Source organism: Scomber japonicus, chromosome 10 (genome assembly GCF_027409825.1).
Source record: "Scomber japonicus isolate fScoJap1 chromosome 10, fScoJap1.pri, whole genome shotgun sequence".
NCBI classification, from domain to species: Eukaryota; Metazoa; Chordata; class Actinopteri; order Scombriformes; family Scombridae; genus Scomber; species Scomber japonicus.
In genome coordinates this window covers 9,831,367-9,858,230 of record NC_070587.1, presented here as the reverse complement: position 1 = coordinate 9,858,230, position 26,864 = coordinate 9,831,367, and the positions used below count along the sequence as shown (strand labels likewise).

At 39.8% G+C, this 26,864-nt stretch overlaps 2 protein-coding genes across 28 annotated transcripts in view; both read left to right on the top strand.

The window, feature by feature from the left end:
* The window catches only part of LOC128367011 (CUGBP Elav-like family member 3), a 21,069-nt gene extending 17,743 nt beyond the window's left edge, over nucleotides 1-3,326 (top strand). For 3 of the 27 annotated variants that reach the window (XM_053327773.1, XM_053327795.1, XM_053327770.1), the window contains exons 5-12: nucleotides 1-18; nucleotides 401-544; nucleotides 978-1,122; nucleotides 1,449-1,595; nucleotides 1,723-1,788; nucleotides 2,554-2,658; nucleotides 2,801-2,884; nucleotides 3,199-3,326. The exon at nucleotides 1-18 is cut by the window's left edge and continues 62 nt beyond it. In XM_053327773.1, coding sequence (XP_053183748.1) covers nucleotides 1-18; nucleotides 401-544; nucleotides 978-1,122; nucleotides 1,449-1,595; nucleotides 1,723-1,788; nucleotides 2,554-2,658; nucleotides 2,801-2,884; nucleotides 3,199-3,326 — 837 coding nt within the window. Of the gene's footprint in view, nucleotides 19-400; nucleotides 566-977; nucleotides 1,123-1,448; nucleotides 1,596-1,722; nucleotides 1,795-2,553; nucleotides 2,659-2,800; nucleotides 2,945-3,198 lie in introns of all 27 variants that reach the window. The other 24 variants (XM_053327776.1, XM_053327769.1, XM_053327774.1 and 21 more) reach the window with 12 other exon arrangements.
* Nucleotides 3,327-9,130: 5,804 nt separating this feature from the next.
* cers2b (ceramide synthase 2b) lies at nucleotides 9,131-26,859 on the top strand. The gene is made up of 11 exons (XM_053327925.1): nucleotides 9,131-9,622; nucleotides 16,784-16,957; nucleotides 17,553-17,670; nucleotides 17,754-17,872; nucleotides 20,328-20,385; nucleotides 20,624-20,674; nucleotides 21,679-21,771; nucleotides 22,193-22,321; nucleotides 23,788-23,894; nucleotides 23,997-24,150; nucleotides 24,639-26,859. The coding sequence occupies exons 2-11, from the start codon at nucleotides 16,785-16,787 to the stop codon at nucleotides 24,792-24,794; spliced, it is 1,158 nt and encodes a 385-aa protein (XP_053183900.1). The 5' UTR covers nucleotides 9,131-9,622; nucleotide 16,784; the 3' UTR covers nucleotides 24,795-26,859.
* Nucleotides 26,860-26,864: the final 5 nt, after the last annotated feature.

Below are 26,864 nucleotides of genomic sequence, written 5' to 3'. Positions count from 1 at the left end.
GGGAGCCGCACAATGCCTGTAAGTTAAATGTGTAGACTTCATTATAATTGATTAAAAACACAGCCATGTAATATACTCACACACAAGGGAAGCACACACTACATCGTGTGTATGGGCTTGTGTGGCAATAAAAGGTTTAAATTTTCCCCAGGTAGTAATGTAAGTAATGTAAGCATCTGTCAGCCATCCTGTCCTGAGTATCCTCTTTATTCTGGGCTGGGCTTGAGCCACGTGTGAATCGTAAAAGGATTAAATGGATATTGGATGAATGAATTAATAAACATGTAGCCTATTCCCATTAACACATAAGGAAGATCACGCTCGACATAAGATTATTTACAGTTTAATACAGATTATTTATAGTTTATACTTACATCTGATTCCATTTCTCTCTGCACAGGGAGCGTCGTCCAGTCTGGTTGTGAAGTTCGCAGACACAGAGAAGGAGCGGGGGCTGAGGAGGATGCAGCAGGTGGCCTCCCAGCTTGGCATCTTCAGCCCCATGACCCTGAACTTCCCTGCCTACAATGCCTACACGCAGGCAGTCAACGCACAGGCAAGTAGTGCACGCATGCATAGACACTCACTGCACTAACACACACATATACACACCAAGTTTATAAGGGGAGTGCTGTGCTTATGAAAGGATGTAATAAGTTTGAAGAGGCTATCAGTGGTCTAATTGGGGCTAATGTTATTACCCAGACAACAGAACATACGTCATCTGGCATTAGCTTTCCCGCAACACACAACCATTAACCCACTGACTCAGGACATAATGGCCTTGTAATTAGATCTCTATTCATCTGTTCTTCCATCACTCCCTCTCCCTGTCTCCCTCTCTCTCTTTTTCCCATATGTGTTTAACTGTCTCTTTGTCCTCTCTCTCCCTCCCTCACTTTTTTCTCCTTTCCTCTTTTCCCCCTCTTTTTCTCCTTCCCCTTCCTCTCTCTCTCTGTTTCCTTCCCTGTCTACAGCTTGTCCAACAGCAGGCCCTGGTTGCCCAGTCAGCGTACTTGTCTCCTGTGGCAACAGTCGCCGCCGTACAGATGCAGCAGATGGCGGCACTCAATGCCAACGGAATCATTGCCACACCCATTACACCCATCACACCGTCCTCGGGTAGGCTCACACGCACACACACACATGCACACACACACATGCATACATTCTCAGACACATGATGTGACACTGTATTGTGTATAATAGAGTGTATAGTAGTTTTAGTTATCAGCTGTGTATTATAAAACAAAATGATTAGCTCCAGCATAGCATAATGTTATTTCTTCTAGTTATTTATTTTAATATAGCAAGTAATAAATGAAGCATGATTCAGGATTTTGAAAGGCTAGAGGCAGGTGTAATACATGAAGTATAATATATTACTTTTATTTGAATAAGATTTGTGATGGGTGAGACTCATTAGTCTGGATGATCCGTGTCTGTAGGTACAAACACTCCACCTACTATTGCAGCAACGCCTGTGCCAGCTCTCCCTCCACCAATAGGAGTGAACGGTTACGGCAGTGTGTCAGCCCCGACCAATGGACAAGCAACAGAAACACTATACACCAATGGTGTTCACCCATATCAAGGTAGTTTAATAATAATTCATTTAGACAAGAATGTAGACATACAGATCATTTTAATTTAGACATCAAATTAAAGGGAACTCAAAGATTTATCATCCTATCTTCACTGGGTTTTTTTCCTACGTTCCAGCTCAGAGTCCAGTAGCAGCACTGGACCCACTACAGCAAGCCTATGCAGGCATGCAACACTACACAGGTTGGTGTATGGACAGATTGAACTGTTAAGCAGTTGTCATTTAATTTATTTAAGTTGTTCATCTCTAAATAACTGCACACTGGTGGAAATTGGGGCAAGGGAACAATACCTAGTCAAGAGGCAGATTTATGGTGTAGATTATAGTGCAAAACTTAGTCTGTTTCAAAATTGGCAGACATGTATAATATTAGCAACAGAACACCAGGGTAAAAGAAACAGCCCAAATGTTAAAGCAATACAGACAATCTGCCAAATCCTCACTATCAACTGCCACATACTTTATAGCCTTGTGGGCAAATGAGCAAATCAGCAACAGGTGTAATGACAGGTCACAAGGATAATCAGGTGAAGCCCACTGAATGAGGTATAACTGGACTTCAGACAGTCGGTTGTCTGCAAACTTTGGCAGCCATCCTTTCAAGGATGGAAGTGCTTCAAAGGTAACTGATTTAAAAAAGGCTTCTGATTTATCTGATTTCATTGTTATGCGATACACATGACTGGCTGGTGATACAGAGAATCATACTTTAACACCATCTGTGTACAGGATTCATAGCCATTGAGTAAAAAGGGGAATGTAATGTGTGCATACAAGTCTCTGCTCTACAATGTCGTTGTTTAGCAGACTCCATTCAGTTAATAGTTTTCACCTTCAGCAGTAGGAGACATTTCAGTTCAAATGAACTGACTTCATTGGACACTGCCATGTTGCCACCTGTTGGTTTCACCCAATCAGATTATGACTATGTCTGTCTCTCCCAATAGCGGCGTACCCTGCTGCCTACGGATTGGTTGGGCAGCCATTCCCCCAGCAGCCAACACTGGTTGCCCAGCAACACCAGCAGCCCCAGCAACAGCAGCAGAGAGAAGGTGATGAGACTTCCTGTCTGGTTGGGGCCACACCCCACTCTCCAATGATCTTTTTTAAAGTTGTTTATCACAATGTTTCACAGCCCGGGATCATTTATCACACTCTGACTAATGTGTGTGTGCGTGTGTGTGTGTGTCCCAGGTCCAGAGGGCTGTAACATCTTCATCTACCACCTGCCTCAGGAATTCAGTGACTCTGAGATGCTGCAGATGTTCTTGCCCTTTGGCAATGTCATCTCGGCTAAGGTGTTTGTTGACCGTGCCACCAACCAGAGCAAATGCTTCGGTGAGACACGCAGACGGGGGAGAGAGAGGGAGGGAGAGGAGGCAGCCAATGTATCACAGAGAGGAAAGGACAAGTGAAAAAGAGGGGGGTGGCTTTGTGGGGGATGAAATATTGTGTCAGTTTGCTTTTGAAACCACAGTGCTCCATGCTGTATCTAAGTTAATGTGAGATGCAGTGAATGAGAGGTATGAGAGAAAGGGTCTATTAAAAGTCTGTTTATTTTGTTCCTCACACTCTTTCTCTCTTTTTACCAGGATTTGTGAGTTTTGACAACCCAGCCAGCGCTCAGGCTGCCATCCAGGCGATGAATGGCTTCCAGATCGGCATGAAAAGACTGAAAGTGCAGCTCAAAAGGCCCAAAGATGCCAACCGCCCATACTGAGTGACAACTGAGAGGAGGAGGAAGAATTAAAGAGAGGTGAGGTGGTGGTGGTGAAAAGGTGATGAGTGACACGACATGAAGAGGTTTTGTATGCTGGGGGAGCAGGAAACAGGCAAGAAGAGGCTAGATAAAAAATGGGGGAGCAGGAGGATGACATGAGATTAGTTTAAATAAATGGACACGGTATCTTCAGCTTTGACAATGCAATGCTAATTGATGGTATAAAGTTAAAAAAAAACAACAAAAAAAAATTGATATGACATAGTGAATATGCAATGGGTTACTCTTATGAAAACAAATTAATCAACTCAGGAAAAGTGAAAATACTAAAATATTGTTTTCCTTTTTATTTTCTTTCACAATCTTATTTATTTTCTTTCCTGCTGTTTTGATCTTTTCCTGAAACGGCAACTTACCTCACCCAAGATCCTTCCGTCCAATCATAATTCACGAGGACCCCATCGCTATGGCAATGGTTGCCTAGTGACCGATAAAGCCCTGACCCCCCCTTCCTCTCGCATTGTTGTAAGTTGATTGGTTGGCCTGTGTTTGGGTTGCTGTGGCGATTGATTGCCTGTGTTGGTTGCCCTTGGCAATTTTTGTTCTGTCACCTCGAGCAACCAGCCATGCGTTGACCTGCATGTCCTGTTGCTGTAGTGACCACAGACTGTGTTTGGTGCATTGTGACTTTATTTTGTATTGACCTGTGCACATACTGATCAATAACTGTCAAGAGCCAGGACTGTACTCAGAATCAATTTGATTGGATATCTGATATACTTAATCATTGTATCGTCATTTGATAAAATCTGAAGCAACGCTTGTTATTTTTTTGCAGCTTTGTTTTTGATCAGTTTCTGTAGTGTTATGTTTGGTGTCATTATTATTTGAACAAACTGTTTGGGTAAAGTAGTGAGCGTGGGCATCTATGTGTACATATGTGTCTGTGTTACACTGCTAGTGTGTAATACAGGAGTGCATAATCCCTGTTGTACTGGTGTGTGTATAGAGAAGCTTCCAGAGGTTTCTACAGTGGGATGGTGGATAAAGGTAGAGCAGCACCATAGTTTACTGCAAAATATCAAGAAATTATTTGATGGGAAAATAATAAATACTTTAGAATGAAATAGTTTAACAATGCTAGGTCATGCTATGGTTATGCAGTACAATATGCAGCAGTTAACATCTGAATATGGCTACAAAATGGTCTAAAACATGGACCCTACAGGTTAGGAGAGCCAATACAGACAATACAGGCCAGTTTAATGACAAAAACACACTATTTTGGGAGAGCATGCATTTTGTTGAGCTGTACTCTGATAGGCTGAGTTTGTAATCCTGGATTCTGATTTGTTAAAACTGTTTGATGTGGCACTTTAGTTTTTTGCTCCTTACGTTTCTTTTTCTTGATCTCTTTTACATCCTTTATCACTGCTTTTGTGGTTTTTCTCCCCTTCACTACCTCCCTCCTCCTCCTCCTCCTACACCTCCTCCTCCAGTCCCCTCTTCCTTTCCTCTCTGTTCCCCCTTTTCTCTGTCAAATTCTTTCACTTTTCACTTCTCTTCATCCCAACCTCCTCTTTCTATCCCTCTAGCTCATGTTTTGAGGTGAAGGGTATGTGGTTGTCATGGTGGAAAAACAAGTGCCTCTTGCTTATTGGAGAACAGCCTTCAACTATAGGAATTCTGGGAGAAAATAACACACAATATAGAGAATAGAGGATGTCCTCAGATTGACGTAAATTTAATCCTCCACAAACTCCAATCTTAACCAAACGAAGAGAAAATGTGTTGCTGCTGTCAGGTCGGTGCATGGAGGCACCGTCACATGGCAGCCCATATTATAAATAAAGGATTCTGTCTCTATTTCTAGACAAACTTTTACATAACAAATCCTTGTGGATAACAAGTCTAAAGGACTTATCTAATAACTACCATGCAAACCCTTTAAACCTGCTGCCCCTCTCAGATTCAAACTGTCACCCAGAATTTCTATACCTGCAAATGCCAGAGAGTGATGCATGTCGGTAGTAGTGTTTGCTTGCCATGATGAGTGCAGCACATGCTCTTAAGGCCACACATATTCCCCAAATACTGTATCTCTATTGACATACACACATACTGTATCTGCAGACACATTTCCATAAGCACACAAGAATAAGAATAATGGATTTTCACTGTATTGAGTTGCATGATCCAGACACTGTGTGTTTATGTGTTAAAGCACCATGATTTATTGCTGTTGAAAAGACAAAGCTTTACCACTGTGAATTATGCTTTCTTGTTTTAACTCACCAAGATGAAACTGAAAAAAAAAGACAAGCTAGGAGCATCTTAAGGTGTTTGTTGCAAGACATGATGATAGCAGATCCAGTGATGCCTACACATAAGAGCGTTGTTTGATGGGAGGGGCATGTTTGCAAAGATGTAAGGGGTCAGACAGTTACATGGAACTCGAGTGTATTTATGACATTAACATATCCTCCCTCCTTCTCTGTCCCTCTCTCCTTGTTTATGTATCACTCCCTCTACCCCCCAACTCTCCCTCCTTTTCACAGGTGAACTTTCAGAGTCCAGTGGAGATGGAATCCCAGGGTGCATTGTGCTTTCAGACTGTCTGCTACCTTTGAGCGTCCGGGGAGTGCAACCACATACACATACACACATACACACATACACACACACACACACACACACACACACACTCACATGGATAACACATGCACTCCTAACATTGAAGCTCGGAATGGTACAAGGCTGATATACAAATGTACATAAAGTGCACAAACACAAACACACATATACACACACACACACACAAACACATGCACACATATACCTGCTGACATGAATACACACCGCTCACACTTGTCAGTAATCTTACCCATACAGCTGAGAGCTCAGTTCGACCACCGTCTGTGTGGAGTTTGCCAACAGGGTGTTTAGTACAGTTAAAAAAAACTCAGACCAAGCGTGTGTGTGGAAGGTACTGATGAAAAATGCTGATATATCACTTCAATAGACTTTAACATGTCTATACATGTCTATTACATGACAAATATAGAGGGACCGATGTTTCATAATAAAAAAATGAAAGAAAATACAAAAAAGACGACTAAATGAGTAGGTTAGAGAGACTTTGGAGAAGATCCTAAAGACCTGTAAATAATTTAGTTTACAAAGAACAGCATTTAAAAAACAAGAAAAAATGCAAAAAGAAGACTACTTTAGATAAACACAGAACAGGACACAGCAACATTATTATTATTATTATTATTAATTATTATTATTATTAATTATTATTATTATTACCACTAGTAACATCATCATCTTCATAAAGGGATATTACATTCCAAATTGTAAAATGGGAAATCACTAACCTATTTTAAATTTCTACTTAGATTTTAGGTGAAACACGGGAGGGGGGGGGGGGGGGTTGCACTTTTATTCGGGAGGTTTTAATATTTGAGCTATTTTTTATTTATTTACTAATTTATCAATTATTTTGTTTATTGGGAGATTGGGTTTGAGTGGGTTGCAATATTTTGATTTTAGAATTTTCTAGAGAAAACCTTTTGAGGGCCTGTTTCTGTCAGACTCTTGCAATCGAGTAATTATAATGTATGTATTAATTATTACAGCAATTATATTTATTTCTAATTTATTGAATCCTGTTTTTGATCCACTCTCTTTTTAAGTTAAAATAAAAGGTATCATACTAAATGTCCTAATGTGATTTTCTATACGTGTGTGTGTGTGTGGGTGTGTGTGTTGAAAAAAAAAAAGAGTTACAGAATTGTTTCGTACTAAAATATTGATATGTGTGATCTCACATTTCAAACGCAAATCGAGACCAGAGTGCACAGCCATCATCTGACCAGAAGGGGGTGTAAGTAGAGAGCAAGTCAACGAAGAAAGGGAGAGTGTGTTTTCACCCACATTATGAGGATGTGCCCAGCTTGTTATCTCCTGTATTCATTAATGGGAGTAGGCAACTTATCAATTGGATTAAATGCTGTATTTGTTTTATCTTTGAGTACACAGTTCCAGTAAACTCATCCCTTTGGATAAATTATTCTCATTGATAAGCTCAAAGTAAATTTTACTAAAAGAGAAAGAAGGTCATCATTTGGTGGGTGCACGGATCAAACTATGAGAGGAGTTAAAGAAGTTACATTTGTTACATTCAGTGTTCTATCTACAAGCTTCACAACATGCAGAAGAAATGAAAAATAACTCTCAATGTGTCTTCACAAAACTTGTAAAGTCCTGTGGATTTCTTTCTTTCCTTTTTCAAATTCTTTCCTTTGATGACCACTGTGGTGGTGAATAAAAGGGTGGAAAATATTATTCAAGTACAGACACACAGTTTCTGACAATGTGTTAATCTGTTAAACAACTCTTGGTGGCACCATTTTCAGGATCATTTATACTTATTCTGGCTTTTTGGTTAAAGCATTTATTTTCATTATCAATGATTTTGTCAATTAATCTATTAGTTGTCTTTTTTTGTCCTGACCAACAGTCCACAACTCAGAAATATACAGTTTACTGACACAGAAACCAGAAAATATTCACATGGATGGAGCTGGAACCAGACAACTTGGACATTTATGTGAATGACTCATAATACTTGGTGATTCATTGATTAATCAACTGATCGTTGCAGCTCTCCTTAATAACAAGTTAAAGTTAAGTTTTTCATAACTTTGATTATGGTTAATGTGCACTACTGTGTGTTGCAGGATAAGAAACTTTTCTACTAACTTTATTCTATTGTTTACGATAGTGTCAAGTTAAGATTAGATTTAGATTAATAGTAATCCCTCTATAAATGTAACTGAATCTGAGGGCAGCTGGAAGCTATTTTAATGTCCAATAGATCACAGCTGACATCAGTTGATATTTCTTAATATTGCAGAACCCTTTCGTAACTCATTCATAATCTTTCATGACCGGGGTGGGTTCTTCATGTAGAACAAGAACACACAGCTACTGACCTTGTCCATCTGAACCCACCTCACATGTGTAAACTGGGTCATGGCTTGTACAGGCCAGAGGTCAGTCAGAGCTGCTTTAATGTTTGTCATTTTGTAACCCTTCATGTGCTTGTTTTATAGCTCACAGGTCACAGGGATAGGAAGACAATTTTCCTATTACTATTGTTTCCTTTGACAAAAAAAAGAAGAAAAAAGGAGCAGCTGCAGTATGGATATCAAAGGGAGAAAACCCACAAAGAGTTAGGTCCGCTTTTTGCATGTATACAGGTCAAATCAACAGGTATATACATACACACATGACACTGAATGATCACTACAGCCTGCAAAACTGTTGGACTCAGCAAAGGAGATAATGCACACTAGATAATGTCAGTTTTATCTCACATTAGGTTGTTGGTCTTTGGTTTTGGAGGATGGTTTAATTATCTTAAGAAAACAGAACAAGTTGAAGTTGCCAAACAAATAAGGTTAATTTTACATCCAAATTTAAATTAACAGTACACATACCAATGAGGTCAAAGATCAAGCACTGCAAAACTGGGGGGGGGGCGGGGGGTAAGAAGGAAATTAGTCATATTACCCACGAAAAATGGCTGTGGGGAAATTGTGTGTGTGTGTGTGGGGGGGGGGGGGGGTAGTAAAACTTCTCTCTGAACGGAAACGAGGCGCGGATGTGTGTGCGTGTGTGTGTATGTGAGTTAAGTGCGTGCGCGTCAGAATGCTCTCTCATGTGCTTGAACGTCATCTGCGTCCCTCCCCTCTCCGTTACCCCCCTCTCACTCCTCCCTCTTGTCTGCTGCTTGCTCCTCTCACTTCGCTCTCCTGCCGGCCAAACCTCTGCCTCGGCCCGGCCAGACACCCGGACAGACCCCGCCGACTCCTGGGACACACACTGGGGTGAAAGAAAAAGCCTGGACACGACGAGAGAGGAAGGGAGAAAAAAAACAAGAGTTATCTTTAACATTCATTTTGAGAAAAATTGCCGGGTCGCATTGCAGCATCTCACTAGTTCTCCTACCTCCAGATACGACTACTTTTGCTCTGTAACCCCTCTATTCCCATCAACACCTACAAAAACTAACTTTGAGCTCCACGGAAAGATGTAAAAATCAGTCCGGAGACTTAACTTGGACACAAGCAGCGGGCTGGACCGTTAGCAGGACCGTTAGGGGGGGGGGTTCAACCAGCGGGAGCACCAGAGGACTTTGTGGAGGAAAAAAAAAAGACAACAAAAAAACACACTTTTTTTCTCAGAGCTAGCTTCATTTCACTCTTCACCGCCGAGGGGACAATAAAGTAAGTAACAGTAACCAGTTCACTTTCATGTCTCCAGTTAACATTATTAGTTAGTGTGCGTGTGTTTCTGCGGCTCATCATTTACGACGTCATCACGCATTCGTATAAAGCAGCACTCAGGTTTGACGGCAAAGAACGCATTAATGTCGGTGTAAAGCTGTGATAATGTGTCAGTAAGTTATCCATAACTAACACATTCAATTCCATGTTCCTTGTTGTTTGATGTGTGGCCAGACGCGTGGCTCCTCATGGGTGTCATACTTAAAGTTTCCTTCCTAACTAACTAAGGGCAGATTTGGCTACATTATCACTCACTGCCAGGGTTGGTAAGGTTATTTTGGAAATGTAATAGGTTACAGATTACTTAAAATGTAATAAGTAATGTAATTATTTCAAGTACATAATCAAAGTAATGTAATGATTAGTTTCAACTGTTGGAGTGAGTGTACCCATTAACCCCACCAAAATCTAAGTTCGGGTGTTTTTCATGGATACTGGCATGATGTATAAGGTAGATCATTTCTTATAAAGTAAGATTTATTTCTCATTTGAAAATATATTCGTTAGTTCATGTAGATTTTGGAATATAAAAGAAAAATATTTAATGAAAAAAGTTCAAAGTCTGGCATGGGATTAATTGGTACTGTGACACCGTGTAAATCCACTTCATGATTTATTTACAAAATATAAAATATATATTGTTTTCAAAGAATTAAACAATATATGTATTCAGTAACATGTTGAATGAGGTAAAAACCCTCCTCCTGAGCAAAATCTTAAAGGTGTGACATTTTCATCAGTAACTGTAACTTTATTACACATTTTTCTCAGTAAGTGCACCGGATTATAGTTGCATTTATTTTGTAATTTCATTGCGTAACACCATTACATGTAAATACTTACTCCCCAACACTGCTAACCACACACACGCGCACACACACACACCTGTAAACCATTATAAATTATACATCTATTTCTTAATTACAGTGATGGGTTTCAGTTTGGGACCCCCTCCTGGGACCACTTTCCCCTGGAGTACAATCCAGCCCGTAGGATGAACTCACCTCAGATTAGCTGGTTCCTGTTCCACAGTGAGAGGAAGTTCAGACTCATGCAGCCTCATTGAAGCAGAAGAATACTTCTGGAAACAAAATATACAAGTTAAACAGAAGGTTATGTGTTTAAAACCAGCTGGTAGACATGTGCAAACATCTACATGTTGCTGCAATACCTAATTATTGGTCTTTATGACACATTAACAACAGAAGATAATAAAAAAGAGGTTTATTGCCAAATAGGTTTGCATAAACAAGGAATTTGCCTTGGTGTTTTGGTTCATAGCAGTCTAAATGTACATATAATTAAATAATCTTGAGTAATATAAAAAAGAGAAATAAATAGATTTGCAATAAATATACGTAAAACAGATTCTAAGTGAGAAGAGCTGCTACAGGTTTACACTATAAATGGAAGAGAATGAAATGTGCAAAATATTGAGGGCATGTACAAATCTATATGCAGTGTACAAATAATAATTATATAAGTTGTATAAAAGTAGTGTGCCATGTATGAAGTCATGTAAGAATGTATGCATAAAGTTATAGTGACTTGATGCTTTGCTAATGGTGAGCAACAGGACTGCATTATTCACTCAGCATGCATTAAATCTCCATGACTCATGAATTAAGTAAGTATTACTCAAGCATTTGATTTGTATCTTCACTATGATGTGTCACAGAGGTTTTTGTAACCCACCACAACCACTCATTCATACTTACTACCAAAAAAAAATCATACAATAATGTCAAGATTCTAGGCTCTAAATATGTTGACAAAAGCTTTGAATCCAGGTAAAACATCTTGTTAACCATTGGGTGAAGTTTGATGAAAGCCTGACAGTAGTTGTAGATTGATCGGTTAGTTTGCTGATATAATATTAATTAACGATTTTAACAGATTCTTTAAGTCAATTATCATGCAAAAATATCAATTCATTTGTTCCAGCTTCCTAAATAGGCCTTGGTTATCAGTTTTTATGACATTTCATACACAAAATATTTGATTTAAATTGCTAAATTATTGAGAAATGAAGTTGACCGTTATTTGCAGCTCTATGTCGCAGTCTCAAGAAAAACCTTTTCTTTTTTAACCTGGACTTAAAATAACTCCAACTATCATCTATCAATGATTACATCTTCTACTTCTTCAGCTCTGTCCATTCAGTAATCAGTAATACTGATGAAGACAGGAATGTTGCCTTGACTGTCTCAGTACAGAAGTACTTCAGTGTTTCCTGTGCTTGATGATCATTATCCTACCTGCACAGCATCTACTCAAAAGAAAGAAAAGCCTCACATATACCCCCACACTGATTGAGCAGCAAGGTAACTGCACTTACTCAAAAGGCATGAATTGGCCAGCATTCAGTCAGGAGATGAGAATCAGCATGACAATATTATCCTCACACCTCCTGAAGGAGCCTATTCACGTCAGTCTGCTGACTGATTGAATCTCCTCATCAATAATTCATCAGGGTCATGAATCAGTGTCAAAGGTATTGAAGTTGACTTTCTTGTGATCTCTATCTAAAGCTCAGAAGATTGGATAACAGTGATGAAGCAGCATCTGAAGCATGATCTGACGTTCTCTTACACTTTACAGTACGTCGTCCTTAGTGAACTGCGTTTTACTGACAACTTGTACCTTGATTTAAAAAAAAAAAACGACACTGTTTTCTATCAACTATGCTACTTGGGGATGTCTAAAATGTGAAGGATGTGTATGACTCAGCTTCAAAACCTGCAGGCTCAAAATGTCCAAGGCATGACCTGAGTTACAGCTAATGAACCATGTGCATAAAGCATGCCACTCTCCTGAACTGCCACTTCAGCCCACAATATGGGCATTCAGGATTTCATAGTTCTTCTTACTCTGATCTGAAAACTATGTTTGCATGTTGGATCATAAAGAAAGAAGAATTGTAGAATTAAAGACTGATATACTTGACGATGACTACCTGATACAAAAGGCTGATGTTAGTTTTTGGGAGATCAATAAGTTTAGTAATGAGCACCAGTTTATTACATGTAGACAACGTTTCCCTCACACGCTTGTCAATGTTAAAACTACAGTAAAACAGCATTTAACATGCTACAATTACTGTCATTGTCCATTAATCTGTATTTTATCTTTCTGTTAATCACTTTGGTCGATGTATTGTCAGAAGATAGTGAGCAAGACACCTTATAACTACGTAACTAAGTATATTCAGATAGCTTGTTTTATCATACTGACAGTCCAATATCCCAATATATTTAGTTGCTGTCATATATAATACTCACATTTTAGAAGCTGGAGACAATGAGTGATTGGCATTGTTGTTATTGTTAATCATCATTTTACCTCTAATCCATACTTTACCTTCATGGTACACTGAAATCATAATTTAATAAAAGGTTTTAAAGGTTATCAGCTCTGTGAGGAAACATGCATTATTTGAATGGCAGAGAAATAGACTCTCACAATGAAGGAATTAACCTATAAGCGAAATGTGCACAAAAAAGTAATTTTAAGTTTATACCCTGTTTTATTGTTGCTGTTTTCAGGAAGAATGTGGACAGCATGACTGAGAGACAATTGCTAATGGGCCACCATTCACCCAGTATGCAAGAGACAAATATGCCAGATTTAAGAATGGATTAAGAATAATTTGAAATCCCTCGAAACCGGTGCCGATATAATATGTTTGGGTACAAATATCCTCACAATGAGTAATATAAATTCAGAAGATTCAAAGGTTTGTCATATTCAATACAATGAAATTCTTAGTTTACTAGTGCTGTCAAATACTCTATTTAAAATATTTACTACAAACTATGTTTAAGTATTTAAAAAATGGATTTTTGGTATCATATGTACCAGTGTTTACTCTTTATTCAAAGCATCTGTACAGGAAATATCTGATCAAAGAAAAAGGAAACATGGATCTGGTCAAGCGTTAGATGCAGACTTCATTTGTTTATGGCGCTGAATTAACATTTAGTCCATGCAATATTCAACGCTAAGATTTAATGCAGGGCTGCTGACTTATCTGAATGACTCTGTCCCATTTTGACTCCAGTGTGACCTCTTGTGATAGCAGTATCTAGTTAACGTGGAGTTCTGTCTCTGACTTATCAAACCTTCAAAGCTGATGTTCTGAAAACTCAGCTTTGACCTCATAAGATAATACATATAAGGCGCATATAAGCTGGCCCATGTCTGTCTCAGTCTCTCTCACAGTGATTTTTTTTTAAGGCTGTGGTTTGAATGATTCAGAAGGTAGTGAGCAACTTAAATATGGATGGATATGAGTAAATGGGCAGTTTTACACACACAGTTTTTAGAGTGATTCATTATGAGACCACTATCTTATGACATATGTTCCTGTAGTTAATTCTCATTAATCTGATAATCAAAGTATTAGCTGACTTTAAAACTCTAAGATGGCATTCATCCATGAGGAGTGAATGGGAGGGCAGGAGTACTCCCTCCATATGATGGCAGCATGTTTACATTCTCTAAATATTTCTAGACTCTGTACCAGTTGCTGCCTGGTCTGTTTAGGTATTCCTCTGCTGTTATGCCAGAAACTGAGAGGCTTCTTCTTTCTCTTTATTTTGAGAAAATGCATCACAGGTTTGCAAACTAAGGGTTCAGGTTGAGTTTAAATAAAACATATCAGTAACAGCTGGAACTCTGTTTACAATCATCACATCCTAGTAATGTATATTCATAGTGAGGGAGAGAGAAAGAGTCAGAGAGAACTTCCTTTCTCCCTCCCATGTCAGAGGCATCCTTTATTTTTATTGGACCTTTGAAATGGTCAGAGTCTGGTCATATGATCCGGTGGGCCAATGGGATGTGCTGTTAGAAAAGCTGTGCAGGGGAAAAGTGCTTTAACATGCTGAATTCACTGGATGATCTCAACACGTAATCCTAAAAATATCCTGAATCCTGAATTGCCTCAACACAGCCCACGAGTGCAATGCAAAAAATATAAAGAATGTGTCATTGGTTAATTGCAAGTGTTTGTTTTTAAGGTGTCTGTGCATATTGTGTAAGAGAGTATGTTGAGTCTGATTACAGCTGATACACTTATTTACTGTTTATAGTCAGTTGTTATTATGTGAAATCATGTGTTACACAGGGCACAGCCTGCTTGTCTGCGTTCCTCAGCACTTCTGCCCTTTGAACCACTCCTGTTTGTGCTCAGAAGCTAATTAAGTTATTAGATTACACTTTTTATGGAGCCAGAGACAAGAACACAAACATGCTGTTCAGCATTGCTCACAAACCTGGCAGCTAAGTGAGCCGTAGCGCTACCGAAGTGGAAGAGTTGCAAAACGACTGGGAAAAATATGTCACCCTTCCCATCCACCACCTGTGCTGAGAGGGAGGGGGGGACAGACAGAGAGAGAGAGAGAGAGAGAGAAAAGCCCAGTGTTCATCCAGCCGTGCTGTTGCAACAGGAAACGGGGCCATGACTAACGTGACATGATGTGGAAAATAACCAACAGTCTCAACCATGACAGCGTCTCATGGAGAGTGTCAGCGGCTTCAACCAGCAGCATGGGTGCCTATCACATGTTAGTTTATGCATCAAGTTCTTATCTGTATTAGAACAGATGGATATTAGGTCAAATAAGGGCACTAGGTACACTTGATAAGGATATTTACATGTAGGACCGGATATTGAGCACCAATACTTTTGTGGTGCCGGCCAAATGTGTTTACAGAGTAATGAAACCAAGCAGCCACATAAAAAATCTTGATAGTTCTTACACATCTTCTTGTGTTTAGACATTTAAAATCTTATATTAAATTCCCCTCAATATCTTTTAAAAAAATTCTTCTTGACATGAGGACGCTGTTTTTTGTTTTTTATCTGCTGAAAGTGGAAAGTTTCTCTGAGTTCATTGAAAATCTGATACGGCCCTACGAACAGGATTTGTGACATCACAACTAGTTTGGAAGTCAGTCCTGGTCCAGTATTCAACTTACACTAATGTCATGTGGAAACTTGAACCCTGCAGTGCAGAAACAATGGATAATTAACTTTACAGTGAAGTAGGAGACATTGTGTGTCTTATGTTCATATTTGTTAAAGAAAGGTGTTGAACCAGTAGCATGTTTTCTTTCAGCACTGTTTTAAAAACATTTAAATGATGCCCAGCCCCAGACATGAATGAAATTAGAAGATTATTTATTAGTTTTGTGAATCATATTCATGAAGCACACAGTTAAAAGGTCTTAAAAGGCTTCTCTTTTTGCTTGTTTATCAGTAGTCTCGTCTGTATCCAAGTAATTTCAGCTGCATATTTTGGAGATTGTCAAGGGAGTCAGAGCATTACACATGGTTTTGGCTCTCTGAGTCAAATAGGGAGTCATTGATTACTGGTGGGGAGCACAAGGGCGGGGATGGGAGTGGGAGTGAAGCGGTTAAAGGTCTTTGGCATTACAGCTGCAGGGGGTGGGGTTGTATGTATAGCTGCAAGGGGACTCCAGAGACAGAGTTCTGGGAGTGGGTGTGGAGAGAGGGGACAAGTTGGGGGGACACCCCCGCTTCTCCGCACATAGGGATGAATCATGACTCACGTCACTCAGATGCTACTTCTCCCTCTCCGCCAAACCTCTTACTCTCTTTTTATGCCACTCCCTGAGCTCAGCGGCAGAAATATTCATGTCTGTGCTGTCTGACTAACTCTCACAGCTGCTGTTGAGGGAAGCGTTGCTGTTGAAAGCATGAAGGAAAAGATTTGCTCAGTTGTTGGTCTAATTTCTGCTCCCTCTCGGGGGCCTCCACACTTCCTTGTATGCTGCATGTGCTCTGGTATATGCATTAGGAAAAACCTACAGCAAGATTTCCAATGAAAGGAAAACATGGGCACCATCGTCTAATTCTCTTAATTACACGCTTCCAGACAGTCCTAATCACAGATGCTTAACCATGAAGCCAGGCCTTTATAGCACATGTCTTTAAATCAAGCCTCTGTAGGTGGGGCCTGATTTAAAGGCTTTTAGGTGGAGCTGTGTAACCATATTTGTGGGTGTGAAGTCTGTAGAACATGCATGACTTAAGTTTTTTAGCTTAATAAACCCCTCGCGTGTCCTTTGTTGCAGGATGCTGTCGCAACTGAGCCAGTGGTTCTGGCAGGAGCGGCTGTGGTTTCCAAAGGGCCTGGGCTGGGCTGACCTGGAGGATAGGGATGGAAGAGTGTACGCTAAAGCCAGCGACCTGTGGGTGGCCCTGCCCATCGCCCTTGTATTCCTCATTATCCGTCAGATCTTTGAAAGGTCAGTCCATTTTTCTCTCCGTCTCACTGTCTTTATATATTAACATTTTGCTTTCCATTTATTTCCAAATTCTCCTCAATCCTCTTGTCCTCTTTTTATCTGGCCATTTGTCATCTCCTCTGACTTCTAATTGGATTATTTTACTTCAAAATGCAGTTTTTATCTGTTGTTTTTTTTTGTCAGCAATTATTTAATGTTCCTTACCCTCTGCCCTACTTTATACTTTATTATAAGTCCATTCTTTCAAGTGACTATTGCTAATGCCAATGTCATTATGGCATTTTTATTCATATACCCATCTGATTATAGAGACAAACAAACATCGATAAACAACATAAATCTATTTACATGTATAAAAGTGTATGCTGTCTTGTGACTTGCATCATCCTATCATCAGTGTAAATTACAACTTGTATAGCGATATTAATAGTTTTTTGCCTCTCTTTTTTTCACACGTGACTTAAAGAGTTTCCCTGGCTGCACACTCTGATTTATCCCGTGCTACTTCAGTTTCCTGCAGTTCCTGATTTATCTTTGATCATTTGTATTTTTCAACTCATATCTCATCTGAACAACCATTTTTTTCTAATTGCAGGAAGGTGGCTACACCTCTGGCCTCTCTCCTTGGGGTGAAAGAGACAGTACGGCTCAAAGCCCCTCACAACCCCACACTGGAGTCCTACTACTGTAACATTACCAAAAACCCCACACAGGTAGATGTTCACAAACATACACACTCAAAAGACAACTGTGCTGTGTGCGCACAAGAAATTAATCGTCGTTGTGTTGTTTTCAGACATCAATAGTGATTCTTTGCAAGCAGACCGGCTGTTCAGAAAGACAAGTGCAGCGATGGTTCAGGAGACGGAGGAACCAGGACAGACCGAGTTTGCTCAAAAAGTTTCGAGAGGCCAGGTAAACACACATGTACATACACACACATACACACATAAACTTTTAAACACACATGCACACACTGCTATAGAGCTGCTGTATAGAGCAGGTTGCAGCAGCTGCCACCCTTGCGTTCCTCTGGCTATATGAGCACATTTCTGAGGGCAAAAGTAGCCCTCTATTTTTAACATGCACTCATTACAATGCTGCTACCGTGCCTGTTGCCCCTACTCTTCAGACACACGCACACACACATCCAAATCCAACCATCCACACATCATACTCATTAGCACAGGACCTCTGCAACGGGGGCTCTGTCACCGCTGTTGGTTGGTTTTGTATGTTAACATTTGTCGTAATAGACGCAGAGCTAAACCAACATTGTGATCCACTGATAATACAAGGCCACGGAAGTTAGTGAGTCTCAACTGGAAGGATTCACAGTGTGGCAACAGATGACGCTGAAAAATATGCAGCCAGAGACTCATATCTATAAGTGTAGCGTAAACAAAAGCAGATAACATGATGCTGTTAACATTATTGCTAATACGCTGTGATATGAATGTACAAATAAACATGATGATCTGTTCAAGCATAATTTCATCCCATATGTTCAGTGTGTAACTCCTGTGTGGTGATTCTCATTATCATTAGCTTCATTGTCATGCTTTTTAGTTGGGTTTCACAACATATCTAGAAGATCTTTTTAGGCAATATAAAGGGTCACTTCACCCAAATTACAAACAAACACAGACTTCACTATAAACATTTGTCATTGGAACTACACTCGACTGAGGAAATAGTCCCTATAAATATAACTTGGAGCATGTTAAGTGGATTATCCACAGTAATAGGGACACTGTTTTTGGGTGCTGTGAGTATAGTCGAAACGATTTGTTGTTCAACTGAAATTACATCGATATAAGAGGGGACATATCATGCTTTTTGTGATTTTCTGTTATTTTTATACTGCTACACTTTCAGAAGTGTATGTTAAACATGGTCAAAGTTCCAAAACATGAGGTGAACATATATAAAAATACTCCCTGCAAGTCAGCAACTGAGGCTTCACCCTGCTATGAATGTGCTATTTGCATAGGTACTTCATCCTCAGGATGTCATCAGATGCTTCCTGAATGTCTGAAATGGCTGCATCTACATATTTAAAACATCCAATAAAAATGTGATATGTGGACATGAACTAATTCATACTGTATGCAAATTACAAGTAATGTATTTATCTCAAAGAAAAAGTGCTTAAACAGTCTATCACAGAACAAATACATACATAGACCAATAAAATGTTATTTTAAAAACACAGCCACGCTTGTCCTTGTATAGCTAGTAGGATCTAGTGGCTGATCTATGCCAATTTTGCAGGTTCCAGGACCCCCTGAATGTCACATGGTATTTCACACATTGGTGAAATCCTACTACTGTTTGTTTATGTTGCCTCCAGAGTCACTAAAAGTAGGTTGCAGCATCCAGAAGCTAACCAATCAGGACAAAGTGGGCTCATTCGGAGGGAGGTCTTAAAGAGACAGGAGCTAAAATGTTCTCATGTCAATCATGGGTTGCTTGAACTGTAAATCATGCAATGATATTCCACTAGAGCCCGAGAATATACGTAAATATAAACCTGGACATGTGCATGATATGCCTCCTTTCAAATATTTATCAGGTATTTTTATAATCGATCACTTAGGTCAAGACAAAATGCAAAACAATACCTGATTACAGTGCCTTTTCTTCATCTTACACAATAATAAAGTGAATATCATTCAGTTTTGGAGTATTAGTCGGACAAAACAGCAATTAATCTGAAATTGAAAACATAAAGCTTTGTAGTGGATTGATGTTCAGCATACAGGGTGATGCGTGTGTGTGCAGATGTGCATGTGACTGCTTGTTTGTCACTTGCTGCTTATGGTGTGTGTTTCACTTGCTTGTTGCGACATTTTTCCTCTGAATCAATCTATTGTGTGTGTGCACACAACAGGCTTTCTGTTCCTCTCTCTTATTTCCTTCACTAGCGTATCTTTCACACACTCACTGTCTCCTATTTTCACTACATTCACCGTTTTGTTTTTCTGTGCTCTGTGTCTGCTGCTGAGTGAGATCCCCTTTTTCTCACCACCTGTATGAGAGGCTGCAGCAGGGATGAACCCTCGCTGTCTCTGTTACAGGATATTATAACAGCGAGGATACAATCTGACAGCTCTCATTGTCTGTCAGAGTGTGTTTGGCTGTGTGTCCTGATCTGACATTCTCGGCACAGTTCACCAGATTTTTCCAGGCCATTCGTTCAGCCTTGCATTTCTTTCCATCTTACGTGTTTGTGACTGTGGTCAAGAATTTTTTTTGTGTGTGTGATGTGTTTTTGCATCTGCTTGCTGGTAGAAAATGTGTCTAGTGTCTTTTACCCCATTGACTGAGTAGAGAGTGTGTTTGTATGTGTGTGTGTGTTCTCTTGCAGTTGGAGATTTACCTTTTACCTTCTTGCTTTCATTGCTGGCCTGGCCGCCCTCATCGATGTGAGTACCGCCATGTTAACCTCAACCCCCTTCTCTCGTCTCTTTACATCCTCATTCGTCACCTGCCCTGCCATCGTAACTTGATGGTTTCCATGGTAGATTGTCTGTTTTAGCTGTGATAATATCACCTCTCGCGTTGTCAGAAGGGCAGCGTTGACTCATTGCCTTGCTGAGTCAGTTGATATAAATACACCTGTCGAGCTCTGCTGTCTCATTCACATCACATCTCCCCTTCCAGAAACCTTGGCTGTATGACCTGCAGGAGATGTGGCTAGGCTTTCCTGTGCTGGTACGTCTCTGGGATGGCTGAGTACACTGAATGCACAAAACACAAGGCACCCTGCCGATACAAAGCTGAAAAAAAGAGAGAATCAATTAATCAGTTGACAAAGTTAGACAATCAGCTCATTATTTAAAGGATAAGACTGATGGTTTTCTGTATTTTCTCATTGTCAACACATCTCACACGCAGAACCAACAGTAAATTCATTCTACTTACAAGTAGTATGTGTTTATCCAAAGTCTGATATATCTTTTTCCTCTGTGTTGTAGACTTCTATTGTTGTCCAAAAACTATTAAAAACACTACAATGAGTCACACCACTGCACTAAGTAAAATGTTCCTTTATCCTGTAGAGTTTGGGCTTGTTAGTTAGTTTGGAAACGGCTCCAAAGAATAAAAACAGTGATCATGTTTCAGCCTAAGGAGAGCAGTTCCTTGTAAAGCAGACAACACTGAGCATGTGCAGGAAGATCACAACCTGTTGACTTTGTGCTACACTGTACATTGTAAATAACTTCAGTATAAAGTCAAGAGATTGTGCTCTGTAGCATAACAAGCTATCAAAGCTCTGTAAACAGAACAGTATCCCTGTACATGCTCAGTTGGATCTGCCTTATACAGAACTACTGTCCAGAGACTGAAAACGCCTTCATTTTTATTAGTCTTTGGAGCTGTTTCTAAACAAACTACCGTAATGGAAGGAACATGTCTCTCAGTGCAGTGATGTGGCTCACTGATGTGTTTTAATTGGACAACAACAGAGTTCATTGTTGGTTTGGCTCTTCACGAGATTTGCTGACAATAAGAACAAGTGTAGTCCTTCAGGATAACCAACTGTAAGTCTTTAAGGTTCTTCATCAAACAAAGAAAGTTATTCAAATTTGTCAACTTGACATTTATTCACTACTCTGAAAGACTTTCTGAATCACTTGCAGCAGTGTTTGCATTGTTGACTTTGGCACATTGGTATAATGGATGGTGAAGTCAAAGATCTGTTTCCTCTCCTGCAGACTCTTCTGCCATCTCAGTATTGGTACTACATGATCGAGCTGGGTTTCTACGGTTCTCTGCTCTTCAGTGTGGCTTCTGATGTCAAACGCAAAGTGAGTAGTGAAAAATAATACATTTCATGGGAACAGAAGGAAAAGATACTCAAGATTTTCTGAAAATGAAAACAAGTAAAATTTTTGCACAGAGCTGTTTTATTTCCCTTTTATGTGGTTATTAAATGAATATCAAGGTGACCTGTTTTCACTATCTTTGACATGGACTGTGGGTGGACATTAGACTGTTTTTACACGTGTATCTAAATGTGTGTGTGTGTGTGTGTGTTTGGACTTTGCTCAGCTTGGGTCAGCTGAACACAGTGGGGGGAAATCTTGCCAAAGGGACACAACGTGCTCCTGCTCCAACACAATATTTCAACCTAGATGCCTCTTAAGCAGGATTTACACATTCAGACCTACTTAAAATATGCAACACACAAACACATGAAAAGTATGTGTCCCTCTGCCACCTCTTTAGGACTTCAAGGAGCAGATTATCCACCATGTAGCGACCATCCTTCTTATCAGCTTCTCCTGGTGTGTAAACTACATCCGTGCTGGAACTCTCATCATGCTGGTGCACGACTCATCTGATTACCTCCTTGAGGTAAATATCTCTCCAGAGCCTCAGCTCAGTACTTTGTATTCATAGTATTTTGATAACCTCACTTCCATTTTGGCAAACAAACATGTGACTGCAATCAGCTGACATATGACCCATGTACCTTCACAACCAGTCAGCTGTTAATGGTAACGTGAGTAACTATATTCAGAATCATGAAAATACAGTCGAAATGAATGGAGCCTCTATAAACATTCACAAAACCATATTTATGTTGATGTCATTTATCTCTACCAATAAGAAAAAGGCCACTGACCTTCCTGACTTTAATGTTCTGTTCACATATAATTCACTGAATGCTATAAAACTGTAACTTAAATAAAGTGGGGCAGTGGAAGTAAACTTGTGATACACTGCCACCTGGTGGGGAAAACCACATTTAACTACTCAACTACACAACTTCTCTTTTCTGTATTCTGGGACCATGAGCTGGAATAAATTGCCTATCTTAATTAAAGCAACAATAGTCAGTATTTTTTATAGTAATAATGTTTTAAATGACAGTGAGAATTATCACCTGACCCTGCAGATCCCCTCAGCTTTATGGAGCTTCATAGCGAGTTTCAGCTTATTATTTAGCTGTCCACCTGCAACTTTACTGTTTTGCTTCGCTGTCATAATATTGTTTTTTCACTAAAAAACCCCTAACCCTAACCCTCAACATAGTGCTGAACATGGAGCATTTATTATCGAAAGAGACAGGATACCTCTCAGGAGTTGGCAGAGATCAAAATTAGAGCTAGAAGTGAGTAGACTTGGACTTCATCAGGTGGACAGAAACAGAAACACGACTCCAAATGAATGATAATGTTGGATGTGTCAATACGCAACTGTTTGCTAACAAGTTCAACCTATATTAAACGGTGATGATTTATCAATGTTGTGCTCACAACTTGTTTCCACCCCCAAGTGGCCAAAAAATCAGTCATTGCACCCGCAATGACTGATTTTTTGGGTAAGGGTGACTCACATCCTTCTAGCTTTAAGTCAAAGGCAAAACGGCATCCACTAGGCAGTTCTTGAGTTGAATAATGACATTTTGATATGTTTTTCAGGTCTAACCTTTTATTTTAGGACTACATTTTGAACATTGTATCACAAAAACGGTTGTCTCTTAAGATATGATATCATGTGAGTCTTTGTTGTTGTTTTTTTGTCAGCTACTTGTTTATTGGTGACTGTTGTCTACATTTGGTGCTTGTCTTGTGATATTTGTACATGTCAGGCAATGAACTCTGCCTCCATCTTGTTGAATGGTTGATTGTCTGTGAAAACACCAGAGACAAAGAAATAAGTAAGAAGAAAGTGGAAATAAGTCTAGCACTTTATCGCTCTATCCCTGACAAAGTCTCATATGTTATATGTTAAATATATCAGACCTGAATCTAAACTGCACATGTTGTCTGCAACTTCCCTGGTGAGCTCATTTTCTTCCTCTCTCCCTCTGACAGTCTGCAAAGATGTTCAACTATGCTGGGTGGCGAAACGCCTGCAACTACATCTTCATTGTATTTGCTGCAATCTTTATCATCACCCGCCTTGTCATCTTCCCCTTCCGGTACACGTTACATCACCACAGACACAGACAATATATTACTCACATATTTTATGCTTTTTCACAACTTTTTAGTTACCATTTCCTAACTCTCTCTCTCTACAGGATTATTTACTGTACGTGGGTATACCCAGTGACACTCTATGAACCCTTCTTTGGCTATTACTTCTTTAACGGCCTCTTGATGGTGCTGCAATGTCTACATGTCTTCTGGGCCGTCCTCATCATACGGATAGCAGTCCGCTTCCTCACAAACAATGTAAGCAAGCATGAAGAAATCTATATGCTGTTATATGATGTTTTATAGACAAAAAGATAAATTGAGCAATTGAGAAAATGTTTTTTCTGCAAATTAATCATTAGCAAAAATAAATGTTAGTTGCTGCTGCATATACAGTTCTCAGTTCTCTCTTAGTGTTACAGTCAGACTCTCTGTCTGTTTTATTTCTTTGATGATTTCAAGTCAGTCGTGGGTGGATCAATCATTCAACACAGATTATAAAACTGTATAAATACCTACCTAGATTAAATATAATAATAATTATAAGATAACCATACATACAGGTACAGTTAACATAAGATTATATTCCATCAGAGTATATATTTGTGCATGCAGCTGGACAGTTTGAGATTGTCCTGACGTTGGCCAGAGCTCCAGTGCAGTTTGGAGCGGAAAGTCTTCTTGATTTTTGATATGTCTCTAAACAGCCATCCCTCCTCACACTTTCTTTTTTTTTTCTTTTTCAGGAAAAAGTGGATGATGAAAGAAGTGACAAAGACGAGACAGATGAATCAGAAGAGGAGGAAGGAGAAGAAGAGCAGGTTAAAAAGGACATGAAGAAAAATGGACCGGTGCAGAATGGTTACACAGTCTACAACAACAACCACAGCAAGACAGAGTGAAAGCAAACAAGTGTCAGGACGAAGGAATGTGAGAAGGACTCATATCCCTCTGTTGGGAAGTGGAAGGGAGGGATAAGGAGAGAGAGCGAAGAGGGGACGTGGGTGAGGAATGGGGCGAGTCATTCCCTAAAACCAAGGAAATTTGACAGTTACTTTTGCACAGCTCGAAAAACACTCTTTCTCACACAGACACACACACACACACACACACACACACACACACACACACACAACTCATTTTTAGAGGGCACAGAGATCCAGCAGATGATATACACACTACATTAAGTGGCATGGCTTTTTCGCTTTGTCATCAGAGAAATGTATCATTGTCAGTGTGTCCCCACATTTCAAAGAGACAGGGATGAAAACATAAAGTGTGGGGAGGACACGGAAGAGGGGGAGTGATGCTGCTTCTATTATAGCTTTCCTTGTTCTAACTGTGTGCCTTATAGCCTTTTTCCATTGGCACTTTTGGCCTTGCAGAGTCAAACCATGCCGCGTTGATTTGTATTTTCTTTACCAATTTAAACATGCCAAGTCGAGCCACAGATGGACCATCTTTGAGTTCAGTGCAGTAGCCAGTGAGATGTTTAGAGTTAGGGGGCAGGGAGGGTGTTGTGTAGGTCTGCAAGATGGCAGATAGACCCACTATTGTAATGGAGATGCAAATCCCTGCTGCGCTGGACTGACTCGCCAGATCAAACCGAGTCAAGCCAAGCCAAGCCAAGCCAGCACCTGTGTATGGAAAACCACCAGTAGAGCCAGCTAATAGCCATTTTAAAGCTTTCTGCTTAACTTATGTGTTGCTTTATTCCACTGTACTTTTGTTTTCTACTAAAAGAACAAATGAGAGTAAAGGTGAGTTTTATGAAAGTCACGCAATAGGGCATTTATTTCCCTAACTTTCTGTCTATGCAATAAGTGTTCAGCTATCGCAGTGTCTTTGCACAAACCTACAGTGTCTCTTATCTAATGTTATAACGCAGTGAGATTGTGTGCCTGCCGCTGCTTTCCAGTCTATAAAGTTGTCTGCCTTGTGAGCTTCACAGAAAATTTGGTTTCAGTTTTGTGGATAACAGCATCTTAAAAATGTTAATCCACCATAGCTGATTGTGTACAATCCCTGCTTCCACCACAGTTGTCTGAGAAACAGAGGATGCAGTTCTCAGTGCTCTGCTTAAATAGTTCCACAATCTGAGCAGTCAGGAGATCCAGCTGATGCAAACACCGCAATAGAATCACAGCTTCCTGCTAGCTTGACAGAGCTGAATCGTTTTTTTTCTCTCTCTCTCTGGTTTGGCTGAAGCAGTTTCATCCAGTTGAGTCGTGAACCATGCTGATGATGCCACCCACTGCAAAAGCAATGACGCTAGGTAAAAAAATATCTTGCGAAGGTGGATTGCTCTGTTGAAATGCAGGAGTTTTTTACTGAGGCGAATTGAGGACCACATTTGTTCAGACCACTGCCTAGTAGCCGGGTTATGTTTGTTAACCTGGGTGAGAATTTAAGTGTTGATCTAGATGAATGATTTTCAGTATGATTCTATGTATGAAACAGGTTTACAGTGTGTTATTTTATGTTAGTACCAAGGAGGTAAACGATATTGAAATCAGGCTTTTAGCAGTTCAATGTTTTGATGAATTGGTGAAATTATGAGTGTTGCAGTTTTGTTGTTATGCTTTAAAGTTGTTTTTTTGTATGTCAAGTGCCTTATCTGTAATGTATGGGAAGCTCTCTCTCCTTTCTTCATGTCCTCATCTGTTCTTCTCTGTCTTCACCTCACATCACAGAGCCAACAGCAAGACAAGCATGTCCTCCCACCCTCTCTTCTCCTATTCTTACCTGTTCTCATAAATTTCCTTAATTTCAAACATAGCCCTCATTCCACCACCACCACGTTCTTTTTTTTACTAACCGAGACCAACAAGCAACCTCTCTTCCCCAGCGATACAGATGAATCAGCTGTGTCCTGATTACAGTGTTATTATTGTTTTATTGTTTGTTTAATGATGCGTAAGTATTGTTATTAATAATAAAAGCAAAGATCATGAATCACAATGACAATCATG